We start from the raw sequence: 23174 nt of genomic DNA, 5'->3' as shown, positions 1-23174 counted from the left end.
GTGTATTACTTGTAACTTTCCAACCAATACAGCAGCTGAATTTCTTCCCCATTGAAGTCTACATTTTCCTATGTATCTATCTTTTTATTGATTTTCTTATGTTTTTAGGAAAATATTTGACTCTAAAACTAAATTTGTTGAAAAACTATCTCCCTTCTAATACCTTATGGGTAGTCATGTTCTAGCAGGTATAGAGCCAGTATGGACAGTATAGGGAGCAGATGGGAGAGCGCTGCTGTCACTGCTCCAAGGTGCTGAATTCTGCTCTGTTCTTTAGCTGCAGCAGTGCTCTGAATTCATTAACCCTTCCCAGTGGTGGATGGGATAACTGCAGAGCACATGCTAGAGTGCTGGGAGTGGCTAGCTCCTGGGATGGGTGGCTGGAGCAATGTGTGTATATAAAGTGATGCTGTAGGTCTGCAGTGTGCATTGTGTAGAGGGAAAGAAGGAAGGTACTACATCCTCAGCATTCACCAGCAGCGTACCACACCCAGCTCCAAGGCTTAACCATGACTTCCAGGGATCTTTACACCTCATCCTACAAGAAGATATTTGGGGATTCTCCCAGGTCATCGAGCCACCTGTACTCTTCTAGCTCCAGGTCCTCCCAGTCATATAAACCTAGAGATACCTACTCCAACATCTCCTCCTACAGGAAGATCAGCAGGTCTCCTGCCAGCCACCTTGCCTCAGTGCACCAGGTAGATTTTGATTTGCCTCAGACCACAGCTGTCAGCAATGAGTTGAAGATAGTGAGGACCAACGAGAAGGAACAATTGCAGGGTCTCAATGACCGATTTGTCACTTATATTGAGAAGGTGCACCACCTGGAGCAGCAGAACAAGTTACTTGAGGCCGAGGTGACCTTGCTGAGGCAGAGGCAATCAGAACCTTCAAGGCTCAGCCAGGTCTTTGAGCAGGAGATCAGGGAGCTTAGGTCAAGGCTCGAGGAACAACTCCATGAGAAGGATCAAGCTCAGCTTGACTGTCAGCATCTGGAAAATGCTGTACACCAACTTCAGGAGAAATTGGAGCAAGAGACAAGCAAGAGAGAAGAGGCTGAGGATGCCATGAAGAACTTTAGAAAAGATGTAGATCAAGCCACCCTGGACCGTCTACAGTTAGAGAAGAAGGTGGAGTCCCTGCTAGATGAGGTGGCTTTCTTGAGGAAGGTCCATGAGGAAGAAGTTGCTGAGCTTCAGGCTGCAGTGACAGAGGCTCAGGTGGGTCCCATGGGCGCTGTCTGGGCTGTGGCTCCAGGAGGGAAGGGATGAGGGGTGTGTGTGTGTGTGTGTGTGTGTGTATGAGGCATGCACCAAAGAGGAGACAAGATGCCCAGATATCTATAAAATGTATTCATTAGTAAATTGTGACAGTAATACATATGCATGTGGACTCTGCAGATGATATCACTGATGGGGAGGAGGGGGGCACAACCAGCATCAGGTCAAATCCTGCAATGAGGGAATGGGATGCACAGGGTGCTCCAGTACATTAGTGTTCTGCTAATATTTAATTGAGGACCATGATGCTATTGTATGAGTCCTCCACCCACAGCATTGATTATGTATTATTCCTCTCCTCCATGGACAGAGGGAGAAGATAGATAGAAAGAAGCAAACAACCATCCAGAAGTGTTACTCATAGAAAGTGAGAGTCTCTGCAATAAGTGTAATAGAAGGTTATTAGAAAATGTGTAGGAGGGAAACACGGGTACAGCACAGGAGGTCGGAAATATGGTTTGGTTGGGCACTATAGGCAAGTGCTTAGGGCTGCACTTTGTAGGGAATAGCAATTATTTTGTAATTTATCCTCCTCTAATATTTATATTTATATTTTACAACATGTTCTGTGCAAAAATAGAACTGAAAGCCAGTGGGACCACCACTCCCTAAGCTGGAAAAGAAGGGACTGATGCTCCTTTGTGACAGGTCTCTTTTGGTCGTCCTACCCTCTTTTGATTGCATAAGCCAAAGTTACAGAAACTTTGAAGAGAGGGAGTCCATATATATCTCGTATACATACCTTTAGTAGTAGTGAGCTCCTGGCAGCAACACATAATCGGAGGCATGTGATCCATAGGGAATGGATAGATGTTACACCATGCAGGGAGGAGGCCCACACCAAATCAGAAGATGAAATTGGAAAACTGCTGAATTATTTAGGAAGGATGAGCCACAAGGGACAAAAACTTCCAGCAGGGCTGTCACAACATTTTTATATGCCACAGGAATTCAGGGCTGGCACAGAAGTGTGGGAAGGAAAATAAAAGATATATTATAAGAAATCAATTGTACTGTAACCATAATAGCACACACCCTATCTCTACAGTGGTGTGCCCACAGTCTGATTGTTGTATGGAACACTACCAGCTATTGACAATAGCCATGGGATCTATACAACAATTTCCCATGATGCAGTAGTGTCGGGGGGATCCGATACTGATTACCAGCAGTACCACACCCACTTCCACAAAGATCAACATGGCACAAAAGGCATTTAAAAGACACAACACATTATGTATAGACATTAGATACCATAATAGACCACATGGTCCATAGTCTGTCCTTATATTATTTGTATATAGCTTAGGATAGATATCTATATAGACTTGCTTACATATTTACACTGTTCTTCTCTGTTTAAAATTTACATTTAAAATGTTTTAATGGAGGGCGACTAAAATTATATTTCTCTTTGACCGGCATAAACCATTGCACTAATGCCATTGGATTGGATTACAATGTCTATCTACTTTACCATGGTTAAAGCAGTTCATTTATGTTTTGTCCTCGTCACGCCCACCCAAATTATTTCTTTGACATGTGCAAACCAAATCCATACGTGTGCACATGTAACGCCCTTCTTTCCATGTAGAAGAATCAGGGAAGGAACATCTGAGGTACCAGGACAGGCAATTAGCTTTTTTTTGTTTAGCTTTTTTGCCTACTCCTCTATGAATCTGAAGACTCATCAATATTAGTCCTCTAGAGAGAACATAGACATGGTGTGTTCCCCGAGGAGCAGATGGAGATAGATCTGGTGACTTCTGAAGGTCAACTCACAAACGTGATTAGAGATGAGTTAATGGGGTAATAAGGATGCATTGGACAAATGTAATGTATTCTTTAAAGGGGTTGTCTCATCTCAGACAATGGGGGAAAATTGCTAAGATATGCCCCCATTGTCTGATAGATGCAGGTCCCACTGTTAGGAACCGCACCTAAATCGAGAACGGAGCCCTAAAAGTGGTGGAGGGCACACTTCATTTCTATGGGGCTGTCGGAAACAGCAGAGCACTGGCCCATAGAAGTAAATAGGAGTGGTGGGCGGTCATGCAAGGTGCGCTCCCAATTCACTTCTATGGGGAGAGCATATGGTGGTGGCTGGACTGGAGTCCTTCATCTCCATTTTTAGGAGATAGGTGCGGCTCCCAGCCGTGGGAGCTGTATGCCCCCATTGTCTGAGATGAGAAAACCCCTTTAAGTTATCTCTAGTCATTAAATATTTCTTGGCAGATTTGACCAACAGTCTAAAGGTGGCCATATTTCTTAATGTGTGTGGGAGTCTCCTGACTATTCTCCAATGGAAGAGGTGTCTGACAGCAGCTTATTCTCTTTACCTTAAAGGGGTTCTCCATGAATGATTTAAAATGGCCGCCATTAACCTGTTCTAGAATGTCAGCAGGACCACTTTCAGAGCTGCCTAGGGGATTGAGGGGGCAGAGCCTCACTACGCACTACATATTGGGGAGTTTTCCTGTCAGGCTGCTCAGCCATATCATAGGCAGGATGGCAGTGCAGTGTGTACTGAGGGCCCACCCGCCCACCGCCCTAGGCAGCTCTGCAAGTGGAGGCAACTAGCCCTGCTCACATTCTGGGACAAGTTGCTGGCGGCCATTTTAAATCATTTCTGGATTATTCATTATTTTTGTTGCTAATTAAAACTATATCCCGACATATATTTTGTTCTGGTGTTTTATTGTATTTTATGTTCTGTACATGATTATGTTTGAACTGTTCAGAGGTTTAGAAAGTTACAGAAGCCACACAGATATGCTGTAAGAGACAACTTTTAGAATTTTACGGAAGCTTTACAGAATGACAATTCATAAAAACATTACTTATATACTGATACTGCTGATAAAGGGACAGAGCTAGTTAAAGAGGGTCTCTGAGACCAATCCGGGGCCGGGCATGGGGCAAAATATAAAAACAATGCATTCAGAGACCAGAGGTCTTGGAGAACCCTTTTAAGTGCATCAGAGATCTTGTAACTAGATGGTTGCCTGGCATCACAAAGCTGCTTCTTGAGCCAATAAGATCTAGAGGCACCATTATTAGCATATGATCCTTAATTTTGAATCACACCCCAAAAGGAAGCTAGGGTGCAAAAGGTCCTGCTTAAAGGGGTATTTCAGTTGTGACAACTTATCTCCTATCCACAGGACTGGTGTAGGTTGTACCACTGGGACCCCTCACTGATAACGAGAATGGGGACCTCGTACCCCTCTATGCTCCCAGAAATGAAGGGAGCAGCATGTCGAAGAGTCCCCACCGATAGCACTCTCACATCCTATCATATGGATAGCATGTCACAACTTGAATACCTGTACTTTCAAATAACTTTTGGCATGTTATAGTGTTGACGTTTTTATCGGTGGGATTCGGGTGCTGTGCCCCTTCAGATATGATCACCATTCCTCAGGCTCTTAGACTTCTATCTTCAACTATCTTACTGCCGTCATCTAATGTGGAGAGACGATCATGAGTACTTCAGCCCCTTCATTTTAGTATTCAGTGGTGGCCTCAGCATCCAGACCCCCACTGATTAAAACTTCTGATGTGTCAATATGACACGGCAAAGGTTTTCTAAAAGGACAGGTACTCAATGGGATAGATTTATTAACACTCTCTAATAGTAATAGGAAGAGTGTAACTGTAAATCTGCACCAAATGTATCAAGGTGGATGATACTGGGTGATGAATCTGTCACATCTTTAGACCGTCTAGGCGCTTTTAAGCCACTCCCCTTTCCACTAAGCCACACCCTATTGTCGGACAAGGCATAAAAATACATGATAAGTGCAGTGCAAAGCAAATTGCAGTGTAGAGCAGTGTAGAGATGACCATATACATGGGACAGTGATCAGTCAAGTGAGAGCTGTCTCCCACAACCACCCCAGATTTTGGCATTTCGGGAGACAGCATAAGTCGGTGATAGGATAGGTCATCATCATAAAAGAGGGCACTTTTTTACACCATGTCTTTGTATATATTTGCATATATGGAGCTCAGTTTTCCTGATACAGAGCTCCAAATCTCCTACATAGAGTAAAATGAAAAATTCTGTAGCTACTTCTATGGGTAAAATTAGATACTGCATAATGATTTATTATTGAGTTCTATGCTGAATAGTATGCATTTACCTCTGAAGCTCCCTCTAGTGGTGGCTGGCAGCTAGCTAGAATATTGTCGTATATTGCTTATCTATGCAGGAGATTTGTATCAGTAAAAAGAAGCTCTGACTGGTATTAATCAGCACAGGTATTTTGGTTAAGCGACACTGCATAAGGTTTAAAGTGATGGTCATCTCTTTAAGCCTTGTGTAGTAATAGATGCACATTTTGCAGAATTTTGCAATTATCGTATATAATTCATAAACAACCATTATAACCGAATGCGTATTACTGAACAGTGGTATATACACATAATGATTTCATATTAATCAGATATATGATTGATGGCAGTTAAATCATCGTATGCATCTAATTGATTGCAATACCTGCACTTGCCATCACAGTATCATGGAATCTGCATGCAATTTACCGCTAATTGCTGCACTTGCCACAAAAGATCAACACAGATCTTATAGGGCCCCACAACAAAACTTAGCACAGGCCCCACACCCCACCAAGTGTCCCAGTGTGCATGCACCAATCACTCCCAGACAGCTCAAAGCGTTCCCCTCCAGATTTCTGATGAATTAACATTTTTATTAAATGGAAACATTTTTAATATTTTTTTTTAAATAAATTAAGTCACCCTCTACCTCACCTTCTTTATCTGACTTCATAAATATGGGGGCTTATTCTGAACATCATGTTCCTCGATGTATTTACACCAGATAACTGGCAAAAATACATTGATAAATTTCCTGTTTCACTTGTATTACAAAACAGATGTCTGCAGCCACCACTAGGGGGAGCTCAGTGCATAGGAATTTACCATTTAATGGAATGGAAGCTGAAATCTTCTTTTTGCATTGAACTCCCCCTAGTGGAATCTGCATGAAAATGTAGCATGGATAGATTTGGAGGAACTGAGCAGATAGATGTGTATTTTTATGGGGGGGGGGGGGGGGATATGTAAAATGTGTAATTTATTAATTTACACCTTTGCTAATCCTCTGCTTAGGAGTCATGTGGGTGGTCCTAGTCAGTGACTGATTGCTAAATCATCACAGAGAGATAGCTGTAAATCAGGGATGCCCAACCTGCACCCCCCAGCTGTTGCAAAACTGCAACTCCCAGCATACCGGGACAGCCTACAGCTATTAAGGCATACTGGGAGTTGTAGTTTTGGAACTGCTGGAGGGCCACAGGTTGAGCATCCCTGCTGTAAATTGATAAATGCGATAAGCATAGGAACAGTAGAGGTTTAAATGTATAAATGATACGTTTTACTGAATCTTTTCCCATAAAACGATATATCAATCTGCTCTATGACATGCCACCTCCAGACTGCACCGTATTTTTATGGGTTCCCTTTTAAAGCATCATGTTGAAATATCTCAAAATTAGTACAAAGGATCAGTTGCTCGTAGGAAGCAATTAGCTGATTTCATTTTACAAAGTGCTTCCGAGAAATATGAGCTGAAATCAGATTGATTGCTATGGGCAACCGCACCACTTTTTCTGGGCATCAGACTTGATAAATCTCCTGTATATGTATTTCTGACCTATCAGCACCTATTGTATTCAGCAGGATTAGCCATCTGCCCAGTCCTGTCTCTTCTTCTCATAGTCTACACTTGTCTTGTCTTAATCCAGCAGCTAAGACGATCTCTCAGTAATATAGCTGCATGCGGGGGGCAGATGTAAGGACGCTTCCTTTGTTCTTTGTTCCGACATTGCTTGTCGCCCTTTTTCTTAGCTGCTGTATTGATTTTTGCGTTCGCTTTGCTATTCTTAGCTGAGTGCTGTCACTTTGATTTGTCCTTGTACTGCAGCAGGTCATGGTATGAAGTAATATAGCTGTTAGAGTCATGAATACAAGATCTTCCTTTAACTTAATGTACATTTTCCCATCTGTCAGGCCTCCTACCATAATGGATTCTGGCCTTGATTTGTCCTCTTCCGTCAGACTTTTTTCAGCTGATTCTTAAAGGGAACCTGTCACCAGGATTTTTTGCATAGAGCTGAGGCCATGGGTTGCTAGATGGCCGCTAGCACATCTGCAATACCCAGTCCCCATAGCTCTGTGTGCTTTTATTGTGTAAAAAAACAGTTTTGATCGATATGCAAATGAACCTGATATGTGTCCTGTATCTGGAGATGAGTTAAGCGGAAAGGAGCCCAGCACCGCCCCGCGTCCTCCGAATCTCCTCCTTGCTGGCTGACGTCACAGAGCTGGAGCGCCGAAATCTCACTATGCGCGAGCTAGCGCATGCGCAGTTCGTTCCCTGTGCTGATGCCAGTACAGGGAATGAACATGATGCCGACACTGCGCATGCTCTAGCTCGTGCATCGCGAGATTTCGGCGTTCCAGCTCTGTGACGTCAGCCAGCAAGGAGGACATTCGGAGGACGCGGGGCGGTGCTGGGCTCCTTTCCGCTGGACTCATCTCCGGATACAGGACACATATCAGGTTCATTTGCATATCGATCAAAACGTTTTTTTAGCACAATAAAAGCGCACAGAGCTATTTGACCTGGGTACTGCAGATGTGCTAGTGGCCATCTAGCAGCCCATGTCCCCAGCTCTATGCAAAAAAAAATGGTGACAGGTTCCCTTTAAGGGAGTTGTGTAGCGATATAGCCAGCACCCCCGCCGATCAGCTGTTTGACGAGGAGGTGGCGCTCCATGCAAGCACCGCTTCCTGTTATTATACTACTCGCCGTCTCCTGTGGAGCGGTGGCGTAGCGGAATTACAAGTACTTGCTCCATTCAGTTGAATCGATAAGGTCATCATTATATCTGGCCGGACAACCCCTTTAGGGTGGCCATTTACGTTGGACTTTCCTGTAACTGCCTCAGCTTCTAATAGAACATGTGGCTGGTGGCAGTTGATGATTTAAACTGAGCGTGTGCGACCAGCTCAGTGAGGCGGACAAAAAATAGGAAAAAGAACAAACAGCAGGTGGCGCCATACAGATAACTCAGTGGCTATACTAAATTTTGAATTACATGCAATTACAAAAGTATTCAGGTCCAGGTGATGGTTTGAAAACTGTGGTTAGCACTGGTGCCCTGCAGCGCTGGGGTCCTAAGTTCGAATCTGACCAAGGACAACATCTGCTTGGAGTTTGTATGTTCTCCCCGTGTTTCTCCCACATCCCAAAGACATGCTGATATGGACCTTAGACTGTGAGCCCCATTGGGGACAGTTGGGTGCGAATGTCTGTAAAGCGCTGCGGAATATAGTAGCGCTATATAAGTGCATAAAATAAATAAATATGCTTCATGACACAACCACTTTAAGTCTGCCGAACCTGCCGATTTCAGACAGGTTGGCCATCTAATGTATATGAAATGCCCCAGCTCATGTTCATTTGGTATATGTTGGAGAAGAAAGTATCGGGCATTATCTCATGAGCGATAAGCCACCACCAGAGGTGTCTGGCAGCAACTAACGCAATAATGTCACGTCTTGTGTGACCATCGGAGCCTGTTGTTGGCTGCAGCCATTACATGGGACGAGACGTCATTGCAGGAGACCCGGCAGTACAGAAAGCAGGAAAGGGAGCCATGGAAGGTTTCATTTTCAATAGAGTTTATTTTCAAAGAAGGATTTGGGGATGTTACTGCGGATCCACCTACGTGAAAAAAATGCGGGTGATTCCCATATGAAGCTCTTTGTCCTTTTTATTACCGCTGGTAGGGGAGGCATAAGAATGCCTGTATACGTCTGTAGGTGAGAAGTCCCGGAGCGGCCCCCATGTAATATGAGGACACAGATAGCAGCCTGCATAGAGACATCTTCCAGGCTCCTTGGCTTCCTCTGGGAGATGAATGATAATAAGATTTTTAAAGATGTCTCTGTCCAGCCTACACTTACTGCCTCCGTCCCCTCTGTCCAGCTGTTCATTTAATGCATTTGTCTTACCCCCAATCCACTGAGGTCCTCTGATGGGATTTACAGTCAGCAGTCATTGGATTAACGCTTTCACTGCCCGCTGTAGGTCGAAGGGTCCGGATTTCTATTAACCACTGTATTCCTATTAGACATAAATAATTGGAGCAGTGTAGAAGACCTGATCGGAAGTAACGACATTTCTCAGGACTAGTAAAGACCTAACACAATGACTTTCAACCTATAGCACTGGCTCCTAGCATTGGCACCAGAGGGGGTATGCTGGAAGTTGTAGTTCTCCTACATGTGGAGATGTAAATATTGCAGACAACCTATGGTTGAATTGAATGCCTCCTATTGGAACCTCTTCATTTAGATAACCGGGTTTACATTATGGTCAGTTGTTGGTAATTTCTCACCATTAAAGGGGTTGTCTCACTTTGTTCCAGACCATTCTGAAATGGGACAATGGGGCATACCACCACTTCTCCACCTCTGTGAGTGAGACTACTACTTCTCCACTTTTGCTATGTGCCAGACCATTTCTTCCCCAGCAATCCTATGCCAGTCCTCCAAGTAAAATGATAACTGCAATAACCTTCCTACCTACCTCTAGTATCTAAAATGTGTGCCAATCCATACTAAATGTGTTTCAGTAACCAAAAGGTAATTAAATGACAAAGAACATAAAAGGAGTTCTCTCACTTCGATAGATGGCATTTATCATGAAGAGAAAGTTAATACAAGGCACATACTAATGTATTGTGATTGTCCATCCCTCCTTTACTGGTTTGATTCATTTTTCCATTACATTATACACTGCTTGTATCTAGTGTTTACGACCACCCTGTAATCCAGCAGCGGTGGTGGTGCTTGCACATAACAAAAAAAAAAAGGTGCGGGCTCTCTGGTGGCCAGAACCTTGGGAGTACGTATAGGCATTGTAAGGGATCGCTCTCTCTCTCAGGGGGTCGCAATAACAGACTTCTCTGACAACGTGGTTCAGTTACAAAAGATGCTTTATTTTGGCACTTCAGCACCATCACACACATAAACATTGAGGGAAAAAAAATGCCCGTCTGGGCTCTACCTAATACACGTGTTGTCTCTACCGCACCTATAGAGCGCCGTTCACACACGGTATTAGATCCGGCTTCCTCAGCCATATACGTCCAGCAGCCTCCAGGCTGTGACCACACCAGCACCCTTGGGGGGAGATGGTCCAGAAGTCCTTCCGACTTTGACCGTGCAACCCTCTTTCCATAGGCATTGCTGGGCCCCCAAAACTTCAGGCTTTACAAAGCCTCGTGGCCCCTCAGCCCTCCTGGCTGAGACCACACAGAGCCTCTCAGGCTTCCCTCTCTTTCAGGCTTCCTCAGCCTTTCTTCTTCCTCTAAGGCCTCATGCACACGGGCCATTGCCCGACCGTGGCCGTATTGCGGCCCGCAAACAGCGGGTCCGCAATATGCAGGCACCGGCCGTGTGCTCCCTGCATTACAGATAGGGACCCATTCACTTGAATGGGTCCGCACTCCGGAGCTGCATGTAGTGCTTTCATGGTGTTTGTCTGTGCCTCCGCACAGCAAAATTTTTTATCATGTTCTATTTTTTTTGCGGTGTGGGCGGATTACAGACCCATTCAAGTTGACGTTGCCCGTGCATTGGGGACAGCAAATTGTGGTCCCCAATGCACGGAACGGCCGTGTGCATGACGCCTAAGTCATACACAGAGGGTTGTTTTATCCCTTCTTGATTCCAGCAGCAGGCCTCACCTGCGATGACCTCCGGCAAATGACAATACATGTAGTGGAAGGGTGTGGACTGGCAGATCCCACTACCAAACCTATCCCCCAGTCCACATAAAATCCAGCCCAGAACAAAATCTAGACAAAACTGTCTCAGCAAACTACACTTTGCTGAAACCCCTGCAGCTTTGGGTGGAATATACACACCTCCCAGCACTTACTGCACATATCACCACAGCACGTATGTGCAGCAGCTGCCGTCCTGGCATAATCGTATCTGTGCTGCAGCAATGGCCGTAACCCTGGGATATGAGCAGTGTATATGTGATGGAAGAATGAATGAAGCCAGCAAAGGATGCCTAATACTTAAAGGGGTTCTGCACTTTCATTTAACTGATGATCTATCCTCTGGATAGATCATCAGCTTCTGATCGGCGGGGGTCCGACACCCGGGACCCCGCCGATCAGCTGTTTGAGAAGGCAGCGGCGCTCCATGGAGCGCCGGTGCCTTCTCACTGTTTACCGCTGGGCCGCCCGCCCACTGACGTCACGACTTGTATCAACTAGAGTGGGCGCGGCTAAGCTCCATTCAAGTGAACAGAGCTTAGCCGCGCCCACTCTAGTTGATACAAGTCGTGACGTCAGTGGGCGGGCGGCCCGGCGGTAAACAGTGAGAAGGCCGTGGCGCTGCTGGAGCGCCGCTGCCTTCTCAAACAGCTGATCGGCGGGGGTCCCGGGTGTCGGACCCCCGCTGATCAGAAGCTGATGATCTATCCAGAGGATAGATCATCAGTTAAATGAAAGTGCAGAACCCCTTTAAAAGACACGCCTTCTAGAGTTTTCCTTTCTTCCTCCGTATTACTTCAGACCTGAGAAAGAGAGAAACACTCGAAAATGTTTCTTTATAGTTTAAAGTAGTTTCAGCAAACACCAGGGCTGTGTAAATATTCCCACATGTTAAACATGTCACTAAAGAAGACCAATGAACAGACGCTCGCAGGCTTATTCACAAGAGGGTGAAGAGTTTGGAGAAGGGAACAATCTAGGACAACATAACTGAATAGGAAAGTGAGCTGAATTGGAGAATATTTTTCAAATCAGCTATGTTGTCCTATATGGTTCACTTCTCCTGATTTCTCCAAACTCTTCACCCTTTTGTAAAATAACCCTGTGGGTGTTGTTGGTGTGTGCAACTAATACTACTTATTCTTCTTGTAACGCAGAGTGCGGCGGTCAGGGGTGTGTGTAACGCAGAGTGCGGCGGTCAGGGGTGCGTGTAACGCAGAATGCGGCGGTCAGGGGTGCGTGTAATGCAAGGTGCGCTGGTAAGGGGTGCATGTAACGCAGGGGGCAGATAAAAAAGGTCCTCACAGTTCTGATGTGCTCTGTCCTCGTGCCTTCTTCCTCTAGGCGTGGTGGCAGGGGGAGGGGAACTACCACGTTTAGCTGTTCTGGTTCTGGTGACTTTAGTGTCCCTTAACCCCTTAGGGACTTAGGACGTACCTGTACGCCATGTTTGCCGAGTCCTTAAGGACCCAGGGCGTACCGGTAGATCCAAACTTTAAAACGCGATTGCGGTGCGGCAGGGGTTAATCGGAACAGGATGTCCGCTGAAATAATTCACCGGACATCCTGTCACAACGCCGGGGGGGGTCATGTGACCCCCCGCATCGGCGATTGCCGCAAACCACAGTTCAATTCAGACCTGCGGTTTGCGGTTTTACCTTATCCGGCGGGCGGCGGTGTAGGGGGGACCCGATGGCATGGAAGGCAGCGCAATGCCTTCCTGAGGCATCTGCGCTGCCTTCCGGTGATGAGCCTGTGAGATCCAGCCCCCTTGGATCTCACAGGCCGGAAGCTGTATGAGTTATACACACAGTATTACTCATACAGCCAATGCATTCCAATACAGAAGTATTGGTATGCATTGTAAAGGGGATTAGACCCCCAAAAGTTCAAGTTCCAAAGTGGGACAAAAAATAAAGTGAAAAAAAAGTTGAAAAAATAAAGTCCCCCCCCCCCTCCAAAATTAAAGGTTTCAAGTAAAAATAAACAAAAACATCATTTAAAAAAAAAAAGTAAAAAATTGGGGGGAACAAAGTATACATATTAGGTATCGCCGCGTTCGTATCGACCGGCTCTATAAAAATATGACATGACCTAACCCCTGCGATGAACACCGTAAAAAATAAAAAATAAAAACTGTGCTAAATAAACCATTTTTTGTTACCTTACATCACAAAAATTGTAATAGCAAGCGATCAAAAAGTCATATGCACCCCAAAATAGTGCCAATCAAACCTTCATCTCATCCCACAAAAAATGAGACCCTACCTAAGATAATCGCCCAAAAACTTAAAAAACTATGGCTCTCAGAATATGGAGACACTAAAACATGATTTTTTTTTATTTAAAAAATGATATTATTGTGTAAAACTTACATAAATAAAAAAAGCATACATATTAGGTATCGCCGGGTCCGTATCGACCGGCTCTCTATAAAAATATCATACGATCTAACCCCTCAGATGAACACCGTAAAAAATAAAAAATAAAAACTGTGCTAAATAAACCATTTTTTGTCACCTTACATCAAAGCAAGCGATCAAAAAGTCACACACACACCAAAATAGTGCCAATAAAACCATCATCTCATCCTGCAAAAATCATACCCTACACAAGGTAATCGCCCAAAAACTGAAAAAATTATGGCTCTCAGACTATGGAAACACTAAAACATGTTTTTTTTTTTTCCTTCAATAATGAAATCATTGTGTAAAACTTACATAAATAAAAAATAAGTATACATATTAGGTATCGCAGCGTCCTTGACAACCTGGTCTATAAAAATATCACATGATCTAACCTGTCAGACGAATGTTGTAAATAACAAAAAATAAAAACTGTGCCAAAACAGCTATTTCTTGTTACCTTGCCTCACAAAAAGTGTAATATAGAGCAACCAAAAATCATATGTATCCTAAACTAGTACCAACAATACTACCACCCTATCCCGTAGTTTCTAAAATGGGGTCACTTTTTTGGAGTTTCTATTCTAGGGGTGCATCAGGGGGGCTTCAAATGGGACATGGTGTCAAAAAAAAACAGTCCAGCAAAACCTGCCTTCCAAAAACCGTATGGCATTCCTTTCCTTCTGCGCCCTGCCGTGTGCCCGTACAGCGGTTTACGACCACATATGGGGTGTTTCTGTAAACTACAGAATCAGGGCCATAAATATTGAGTTTGGTTTGGCTGTTAACCCTTGCTTTGTAACTGGAAAAAAATAATTAAAATGGAAAATCTGCCAAAAATGTGAAATTTTAAAATTGTATCTGTATTTTCCATTAATTCTTGTGGAACACCTAAAGGGTTAACGACGTTTGTAAAATCAGTTTTGAATACCTTGAGGGGTGTCGTTTCTTAGATGGAGTCACTTTTATGGAATTTCTACTTTAGGGGTGCATCAGGGAGGCTTCAAATGGGACATGGTGTCAAAAAAAACTGTCCAGCAAAACCTGCCTTCCAAAAACCGTATGGCATTCCTTTCCTTCTGCGCCCTGCTGTGTGCCCGTACAGCGGTTTACGAGCACATATGGGGTGTTTCTGTAAACTACAGAATCAGGGCCATAAATATTGAGTTTGGTTTGGCTGTTAACCCTTGCTTTGTAACTGGAAAAAAATTATTAAAATGGGAAATCTGCCAAAAATGTGAAATTTTGAAATTGTATCTCTATTTTCCATTAATTCTTGGGGAACACCTAAAGAGTTAACAAAGTTTGTAAAATCAGTTTTGAATACCTTGAGGGGTGTAGTTTATAGAATGGGGTCATTTTTGGGTGGTTTCTCTTATGTAAGCCTCGCAAAGTGACTTCAGACCTGAACAGGTCCCTAAAAATTGGGTTTTTGAACATTTCTGAAAAACTTCAAGATTTGCTTCTAAACTTCTAAGCCTTGTAACATCCCCAAAAAATTAAATATCATTCCCAAAGTGATCCAAAAATGAAGTAGATATATGGGGAATGTAAAGTACTAACTATTTTTGGAGGTATTACTATGTATTATAGAAGTAGAGAAATTCTAACTTGGATTTGCCATTTTTTACAAATGTTTGGTAAATTTGGTATTTTTTTAAAAAAAAATTATTATTTTTTACTTCATTTTACCAGTGTCATGAAGGATAAACACTTACCTCTATCAGGCTGGCAGCGATGCGATGCAGGCCTCTTCCGGCCTGTGTCCTGCGCTGTATGGCTCAGGCGGCGCAATGACGTCATGAGGACAGCGATACAGATGACTATGGAGATTAGCGCTTCCACAATGGATGCGCTCATCTCCCTGTGCCCTGCTGCCGCCCCCCCACGTCACCAGTGGCCAGCGGTGCTCAAGACAGGAGCAACTGGGCCCGGGGCAGCTGCCCCTTTTGCCCCGCATTAAAGACAGCCCTGGACAGATCACCACTGCACTAGCGGCGGTGGCGGCCAGCGTTTTAAAGGGGAATCACCGGGGGGGGGGGGGGGGGGGGCAAGGAATTGCCCCTTATTTTACTTATTTATCAGATCCTACAGGCAAAGTTTTCTTAGATATTGAACATAGGTGGTGAAGGGGAAGGATTAGCATACGATTACTGGGGAAGAAATGGTCTGGCACATAGCAGTAGTGGAGAAGCAGTATATCAGAGGTGGAGAAGGAGTAGTCTAGCTCATAGCAGAGTTGGAGAAATGGTGGTATGCCTCCTTTAAGAATGGTCTGGCACAAAGCAGAGGTGGAGAAGAAGTACACTTGTTTATAGCAGAGGTGGAGAAGTAGTAGTCTCCCTTATAGCAGAGGTGGAGAAGGAATACTTGCACTGATAGCAGAAGTGGAGGAGTAGTCTCATTTATAGCAGAGGTGGAGAAGGAGTAGTCTCATTTATAGCAGAGGTGGAGAAGGAGTAGTCTCATTTATAGCAGAGGTGGAGAAGGAGTAGTCTCATTTATAGCAGAGTGGAGAAGGAGAAGTCTCACTTATGGCAGAGGTGGAGAAGGAGTAGTCTCACTTATAGCAGAGTTGAGAAGGAGTAGTCTCAATTATGGCAGAGGTGGAGAAGGAGTAGTCTCACTTATAGCAGAGGTGGAGAGGGAGTAGTCTCACTTATAGCAGAAGTGGAGAAGAAGTAGACTTGTTTATAGCAGAGGTGGAGAAGGAGTAGTCTCACTTATAGCAGAGGTAGAGAAGGAGTAGCCTCACTTATAGCAGAGGTGGAGAAGGAATAGTCTCATTTATAGCAGAGGTGGAGAAGGAGTAGTCTCACTTATAGCAGAGGTAGAGAAGGAGTAGTCTCACTTATAGCAGAGTGGAGAAGGAGTAGTCTCACTTATGGTAGAGGTGGAGAAGGAGTAGTCTCATTTATAGCAGAGGTGGAGAAGTAATAGTCTCACTTATAGCAGAGGTGGAGAAGAAGTAGTCTCACTTATAGCAGAGGTGGAGAAGGAGTAGTCTCACTTATAGCAGAGGTGGAGAAGGAGCAGTCTAAATTATAGCAGAGGTGGAGAAGGAGTAGTCTCATTTATAGCAGAGGCGGAGAAGGAGTAGTCTCACTTACAGCAGAGGTGGAGAAGGAGTAGTCTCACTTATAGCAGAGGTAAAGAAGGAGTAGTCTCACTTATAGTAGAAGTGGAGAAGGAGTAGTCTCACTTATAGCAGAGGTAAAGGAGTAGTAGTCTCCCTTATAGCAGAGGTGGAGACGGAGTAGTCTCACATAGCAGAGGTGGAGACGGAGTAGTCTCACTTATAGCAGAAGTGGAGAAGAAGTAGACTTGTTTATAGCAGAGGTGGAGAATTAATAGTCTCACTTATAGCAGAGGTGGAGAAGGTGTAGTCTTATTTATAGCAGAGGTGGAGAAGGAGTAGTCTCACTTATAGCAGAGGTGGAGAAGAAATAGTCTCATTTATAGGAGAGGTGGAGAAGGAGTAGTCTCACTTATAGCAGAGGTAGAGAAGGAGTATTCTCACTTATAGCAGAGTGGAGAAAGAGTAGTCTCACTTATGGTAGAGGTGGAGAAGGAGTAGTCTCATTTATAGCAGAGGTGGAGACGGAGTAGTCTCACTTATAGCAGAAGTGGAGAAGAAGTAGTCTCACTTATAGCAGAGGTGGAGAAGGAGTAGTCTCATTTATAGCAGAGGTGGAGAAGGAGCAGTCTAACTTATAGCAGAGGTGGAGAAGGAGTAGTCTCATTTATAGCAGAGGCGGAGAAGGAGTAGTCTCACTTACAGCAGAGGTGGAGAAGGAGTAGTCTCACTTATAGCAGAGGTAAAGAAGGAGTAGTCTCACTTATAGTAGAAGTGGAGAAGGAGTAGTCTCACTTATAGCAGAGGTAAAGGAGTAGTAGTCTCACTTATAGCAGAGGTGGAGACGGAGTAGTCTCACATAGCAGAGGTGGAGACGGAGTAGTCTCACTTATAGCAGAATGGGAGAAGAAGTAGTCTCATTTATAGCAGAGGTGGAGAAGGAGCAGTCTCACTTATAGCAGAGGTGGAGAAGAAGTAGTCTCACTTATAGCAGAGGTGGAGAAGGAGTAGTCTCATTGATAGCGGAGGTAGAGAAGGAGTAGACTTGTTTATAGAAGAGGTGGAAAATAAGTAGACTTGTTTATAGCAGAGGTGGAGAAGGAGTAGTCTTATTGATAGCAGAGATGGAGAAGGAGTAGTCTCATTCATAGCAGAGGTAGAGAAGGTGTAGTCTCATTTATAGCAGAGGTGGAGAAGGAGTAGTCTCACTTATAGCAGAGGTGGGGAAGGTGTAGTCTCACGTATAGCAGAGGTGGAGAAGAAGTAGACTTGTTTATAGCAGAGGTGGAAAAGAAGTAGTCTCACTTATGGCAGAGGTGGATAAGTAGTAGTTTTACTCATAGCACAAGTGGAGAAGTAGTAGTTTTACTCATAGCAGAGGTAGATAAGTTCTGGCACAAAGCAGAAACAGGGAGGAGAGACCTGATACATATAAGAGGTGGAAAAGAAGTGGTAGGGCATGTCATAGTCATTCCCCAATGTGCCTGTGGTGTACGTATACCATATGCAATAGGGAAAGTGCTTGGCACATACGTTAAATGGACCCATTATACTAATGGAAGTGTTCTTTCAGCTTCTGTTCAGTCATATGTGTTAAGATGATAAGAAAGTTGCAGTATGATTGGTCTCATAGCAGAGGTGGAGAAGTAGCATTATACTTGACTTTATACATGACTATAACTTTTAACATTTTGCCTTACAGATTACTGTAGAGATGGATGTGGTCAGCAAGCCTGACCTTACAGCTGCCCTAAAGGAAATCCGCATGCAATATGAGGTCCTGTCCACTCGTAATCAGCAGTCAGCTGAGGAGTGGTACCAGACCAAGATTGCCAACGTGTCTCAAGAAGCTGCCCGCAACAATGACAGCGTGCGCCAAGCCAAGGAAGAGATTACAGAATACCGAAGACAACTGCAAGCCCGAACCTTGGAGATTGATGCTCTACGCAATGCTAATGAGTCACTAGCGAGGCAGCTCCAGGAGTCGGAGGACAGGAACAATGATGAGATATCCCAGATGCAGGTAAGTCTTGTTAGTAAGACCTTGTTCTAGGGAATAGCTGTTTGGTCTGGTCTTGCATGGGTAAGGGGTTATACCTTAAAAAAAGATTTGGTATTTCTATTTTTGGTTTAAAAATTGATGAAGTTGATGTGGAGAATACTTGATAGTAATATAGTACAGCGCTACTATTCAAAGTCAGCAATTCTTGGTGTTATCAATCTACATTGAGCTTCTTTATATTGTCGTTGTCTTCATGATTTCTCTAGGAAACCATCAACCAACTGGATAATGCTCTAAGAACTACTAAAGGAGAAATGGCACGTCACCTGAGAGAATACCAGGATCTGCTCAATGTCAAGATGGCTTTGGATATTGAAATAGCTGCATACAGGTAACTGTCTCATAAATATGAAAAAGCAATCTATCCTAAGAAGCTACCACCACTTTAAGAGTGAATATGGTGCCACAGACTTCAGGCTCTCAAGAGAAGCATAATTGCCAATCAAAGGTACCTAAGGCAATGATCCTCAATGGGCACTACACTGATGTTCTTGAGAGACAGCTCCATAGTCTCCCTGCTCATACAGTAAAGAATCCTCTGCTATGTTAGCGTAGAAACCCTCTTTTCTTATAGACCAGGGATGCCCAACCTGCAGCCCTGCAGCTGTTGCAAAACTACAACGCCCAGCATGCCTGGACAGCCTACAGCTATTAGGGCATGCTGGAAGTTGTAGTTTTGCAACAGCTGGAGGCCTGCAGGTAGAGCGTGCCTGCTCTAGATGTAAAGGATGTCCCCTTATCACAGTCTTGGAAATAAATAGATCATGGGAGAGATCTCTGTATTGGTCTTTGATATATTTATACATAGTTATTTCACTTATCGTTTTGGTAGGCCACACATGCAATTTATTACTTTGGTAGCACACCACTGAATCTTCTGGCAGTATGTAAAGCAGTAGAACTACAGAATGTTCTCATGTGCATCTACTCTCTTTTTGCATCGCATGATCTTACATGCCTTGGCAGCAACTGACTGACACTGATATTCCTAAGTGCTTTTCTATGTCAGTTTTGCCCAGTGTTTTCCCATTTAGCATGTAATGGTGGAATGCAACATAAAATTCGTAGAAATTATCTCTGTAATTTATTTAATCACTTAAAGGCTCTGTAAACCTTCATGGACAATTTTCTTTATGATTGAATTTTACTCATTTCGGGCTAAAAAAATAATTTTTTCAATTGGTCTTCATTAAAAATATTCAGCTGTTCTGTCAAAAAGGGATAACTGTTTTTCTAGCTGTGTGAATCCTACTTTTTACCGTCACTTTGTGTCATCTAATAAACCTTATCTCTAGATTACTAAAAGGTCATAAACATTTATTTAAGCCACATTCTTATCAGTAAGATAAGAATTGAGCCAGTCGGTTTAGCTGTGTGATGGAACAGAGAGAAAATTCACATCTTGCTACTAGAGAAACTCAGCCCTGTACAAAGAAAAGGGCTCCAATTATTATTATTTTTTAATAAAGACCAACTGAAAAAATGACTTTAAGCTTAAAATGAGTACAAGTCAATAATAAAAAAAGATAACCTTTAAAGAGGTTTTCCATTAAATGCAGTTTCAATTTTTGTCAGGCACATCATACAGGTTCATTGTAGATGTGTGTAGCACCACCATGGTGACACTCTCCCACAATTCGCTATCATCTAGTCAGCAATATGGAGGGCAGTAGAGTTAGTGTGCACAGAGCTTTGCAGGAACAGACATGGAGAGAGATTGAACTGTGCAAGTGTGACCACAAGATGCAAGAAACTCTGATGAATGTTAGCACTAGAAATGAAGGACTGCTAATAAGGGAATAATTGTTGAAAGATGCAGCTCCAAATATAGAATTCTGTGACAAACAGTAATATTTTTGGAATATCTAGCTAGATTTAGTTAGTGGGAAACCCCTTTAATATAAATTCTATACAGTACTGATGTTGACTTAACCATAATTTTATTTTCAGGAAACTCCTTGAGGGGGAGGAGACCCGTTTAACCACAGTGGGAGGAGGCAGCATGTTTGGCATAGGTTACCCATATTCTTCTGGCTCTTACTCTGGCGGAAAGAGTTATACCTCAAGTACAGTCACCATCCGGAAAGAGGAGAAAAAAGAAGAAAAGAAAGAAGAGAAAAAAGAAAAGAAGGAAGAGAAAAAAGACGCATCTGACGGAGGCAAGGGAGATGGAGCTAGTCAACCCAAAGCCCCAAAATCAGGAGAAGCATCCTCAGAAAAGACCTCCTCCAAGATCTGAGCTAGCTACAATACGCTGAAACCCACACCCCTGCCAAACTAATGCTTTTTATTCATCCATTTCTTTTTCAACTTTTTGCAGCTAGGCTAGCACAGGTTTAAAAAAAAGAAGCCATAAAATATTATCAGGAGCCACTGATAAGCTTTATCCAGTCATCTGGTGTAATGAATTCAATAAAGAGATTTTCTAGAACTTAGATATTAATGGTTATCCTCAGGATAGGTAAAGTATATCAGATCAGTGGGGATCGGACACCCGGCACCTCTACCAATTGGCTGTCTCGGGCAGCCACTGGCACTGGAAACTGTACTATGGGTGGAAGGCTCCTTATACTGTGTACTGGTGCTGGAGAATTGCACTTCACTTAAATATGAGCTGCAGCACCCAGGCATTGCTGCTCCACAGTGAGCGGAGCCTTGTGTTCCCAGCTCTGTCTACTCTATAGTTTCCAGGGCTGGCGAGGCCAAGACAGCTGATCATGTGAGTGATGTGTGTCTGACCCCCACCGATCTGATATTCATGATCTACCCTGAGAATAGGCCATCAATATTTAAGTGCCGGAAAACCCCCTGAAGCAGTTCATCCCATTTTATTCATCCTCATGTCAATAGACTGTTATTATATTGTTTAACTGTAAAAAGCCTATGATCAAATTCAGCAAAAATAAATCAGTACCAATATATATCTGAGAAATGAATGGAACAATCCTATGATATATATGTAGCCCATAAATTGCAATATTTTCTCACTGCTGTGAGATTTCATTATGCATAATGAGTAACCCTGGAGTATGCAGGTTTCAACATTAGGCCCAGGCTGCTATTCACAAATGTTCATGTGCCAGATGAAAACTGTCTACAACATAGGCTATAGATAGAAATCTTATATCAGACCTGTCTGTCCTTAAACAGTAGTGGTTAGTATGGGCTCTGATCCAAAAAGTCACAATGGGGAAAAAAAATGGATTTCCCATTTTGAGTATTTTTTAGCAGACCCTCTTTTGTCTTCTCCCAAGATGAGCACCACTGGAGGTGTTCGGCTTCTGGTCACCCTTTCCCCTTCCATAGAAAGACCAGGTACGATATCTGCAGATCAAACAATTGGTCATCAGTTGTCCTTACAGGTAAAACTGGATTTATAAGGCCCGATGTTTTTGATGGATTATTTATAACCAGCATTCCTGCAAACGCTCATTCCTGATAATCGGAAATGTGCAAAATGCTCGTTCATCGTTGGTGCGGACACCTTAATCATTGTTCTTGGGCAGCAGATCGTGCTGTCTAAACAAAAACAATGATTTTGTATGGGAACGAAAGGTAGCAGTAGTGTTTGCTTGTCCTCCCACTGTGAAGGTGATCTTTGCATGTAAATGCACCTCTTCATCTCCACTTAACGAGCAGGCGACAGTTGGGAAGGAACAATTGGCTGCTCCTCGCAGCATCTAAATTTGCCTGACTGGTTTTCCTTATGGAGATCCAGCTCAGGTAATGATAATTTTTGGCCAGCAGTTATCTAATAGGAATGGACAGCTGCAGCACCTACACCCAGCTAGCTTGAATCTATACCTAAAACTCATCTCAGCCCCCCCCCCCCCCCCAATGTGTCTATAATAAAAAACTGGGCACTTTGTTAAATAATGTGCCCAGGTTTTCATATCAACATAGGCTGGTTGAGCCTCTCTATGCTGCCTATCTATATCTAGTGCAGTCCGTCTACTGCGCCATGTGCCACTTCTAAAGGTAGGGGAGGGACTAGGGGGCCCACTGGGATATTCACCTGTACCCCTATGGACCAGTCCGAGCCTGCCTACACTATATAACAATGATTCCATTCTAAAGTATAGAGACTTCCAAAGGTGCTCATCAGATCAGCTCATAGATCAATGAGCTCCAATGTTCCCAGTTGGCTTGTTTCAGATGTGGACCTCCGTCACGCACTCCAATCATGTATATCCTTGTAACATTCATGAAAGTCAATGGGGTTAATTTATTATGACCCCCTATATGACTTTTTGAACACCACTGTGCTTAAGTTTAGTGGAGTTTGTATGCTGTCCTTTGAGATGGAGGCCTAGTGTGGGTGGGCCCATTGGCCTAAGAACGTTTACTATCTTTTACGCCAATTTATTGGGATAAATGAAATCAGTGTAGATGCATGGACTATGCCTCATCATAAATTAAGAGAATCTTCCAGTTGCGCAGGGGGTATCAAAGACCGGTGTAAAATGCAGGTCTTTGATAGATGATGACCACCAATGTCTTTCTACCTAGGAGCAAAGAGAAGCCAGT

General features: G+C 43.6%; 1 protein-coding gene across 1 annotated transcript; it reads left to right on the top strand.

Annotated features, from left to right (window-relative positions):
* The first annotated feature begins 509 nt into the window (after positions 1 to 509).
* On the top strand, positions 510 to 22332 carry LOC122929521 (low molecular weight neuronal intermediate filament-like). The gene is made up of 4 exons (XM_044283122.1): positions 510 to 1223; positions 18288 to 18608; positions 18854 to 18978; positions 20598 to 22332. The coding sequence occupies exons 1-4, from the start codon at positions 510 to 512 to the stop codon at positions 20884 to 20886; spliced, it is 1449 nt and encodes a 482-aa protein (XP_044139057.1). The 3' UTR covers positions 20887 to 22332.
* Positions 22333 to 23174: the final 842 nt, after the last annotated feature.

This window comes from Bufo gargarizans, chromosome 2, assembly GCF_014858855.1.
Source record: "Bufo gargarizans isolate SCDJY-AF-19 chromosome 2, ASM1485885v1, whole genome shotgun sequence".
Classification (NCBI taxonomy): Eukaryota; Metazoa; Chordata; class Amphibia; order Anura; family Bufonidae; genus Bufo; species Bufo gargarizans.
This window is presented reverse-complemented; position numbering and strand designations above follow the sequence as displayed.

Coding starts and splice junctions, on each gene's coding strand:
- LOC122929521 (XM_044283122.1), top strand. CDS start 510: ATGACTTCCAGGGATCTTTACACCTCATCCTACAAGAAGATATTTGGG. Junction 1,224..18,287: donor CTGCAGTGACAGAGGCTCAG/GTGGGTCCCATG, acceptor TTTGCCTTACAG/ATTACTGTAGAGATGGATGT. Junction 18,979..20,597: donor ATTGAAATAGCTGCATACAG/GTAACTGTCTCA, acceptor TTTTATTTTCAG/GAAACTCCTTGAGGGGGAGG.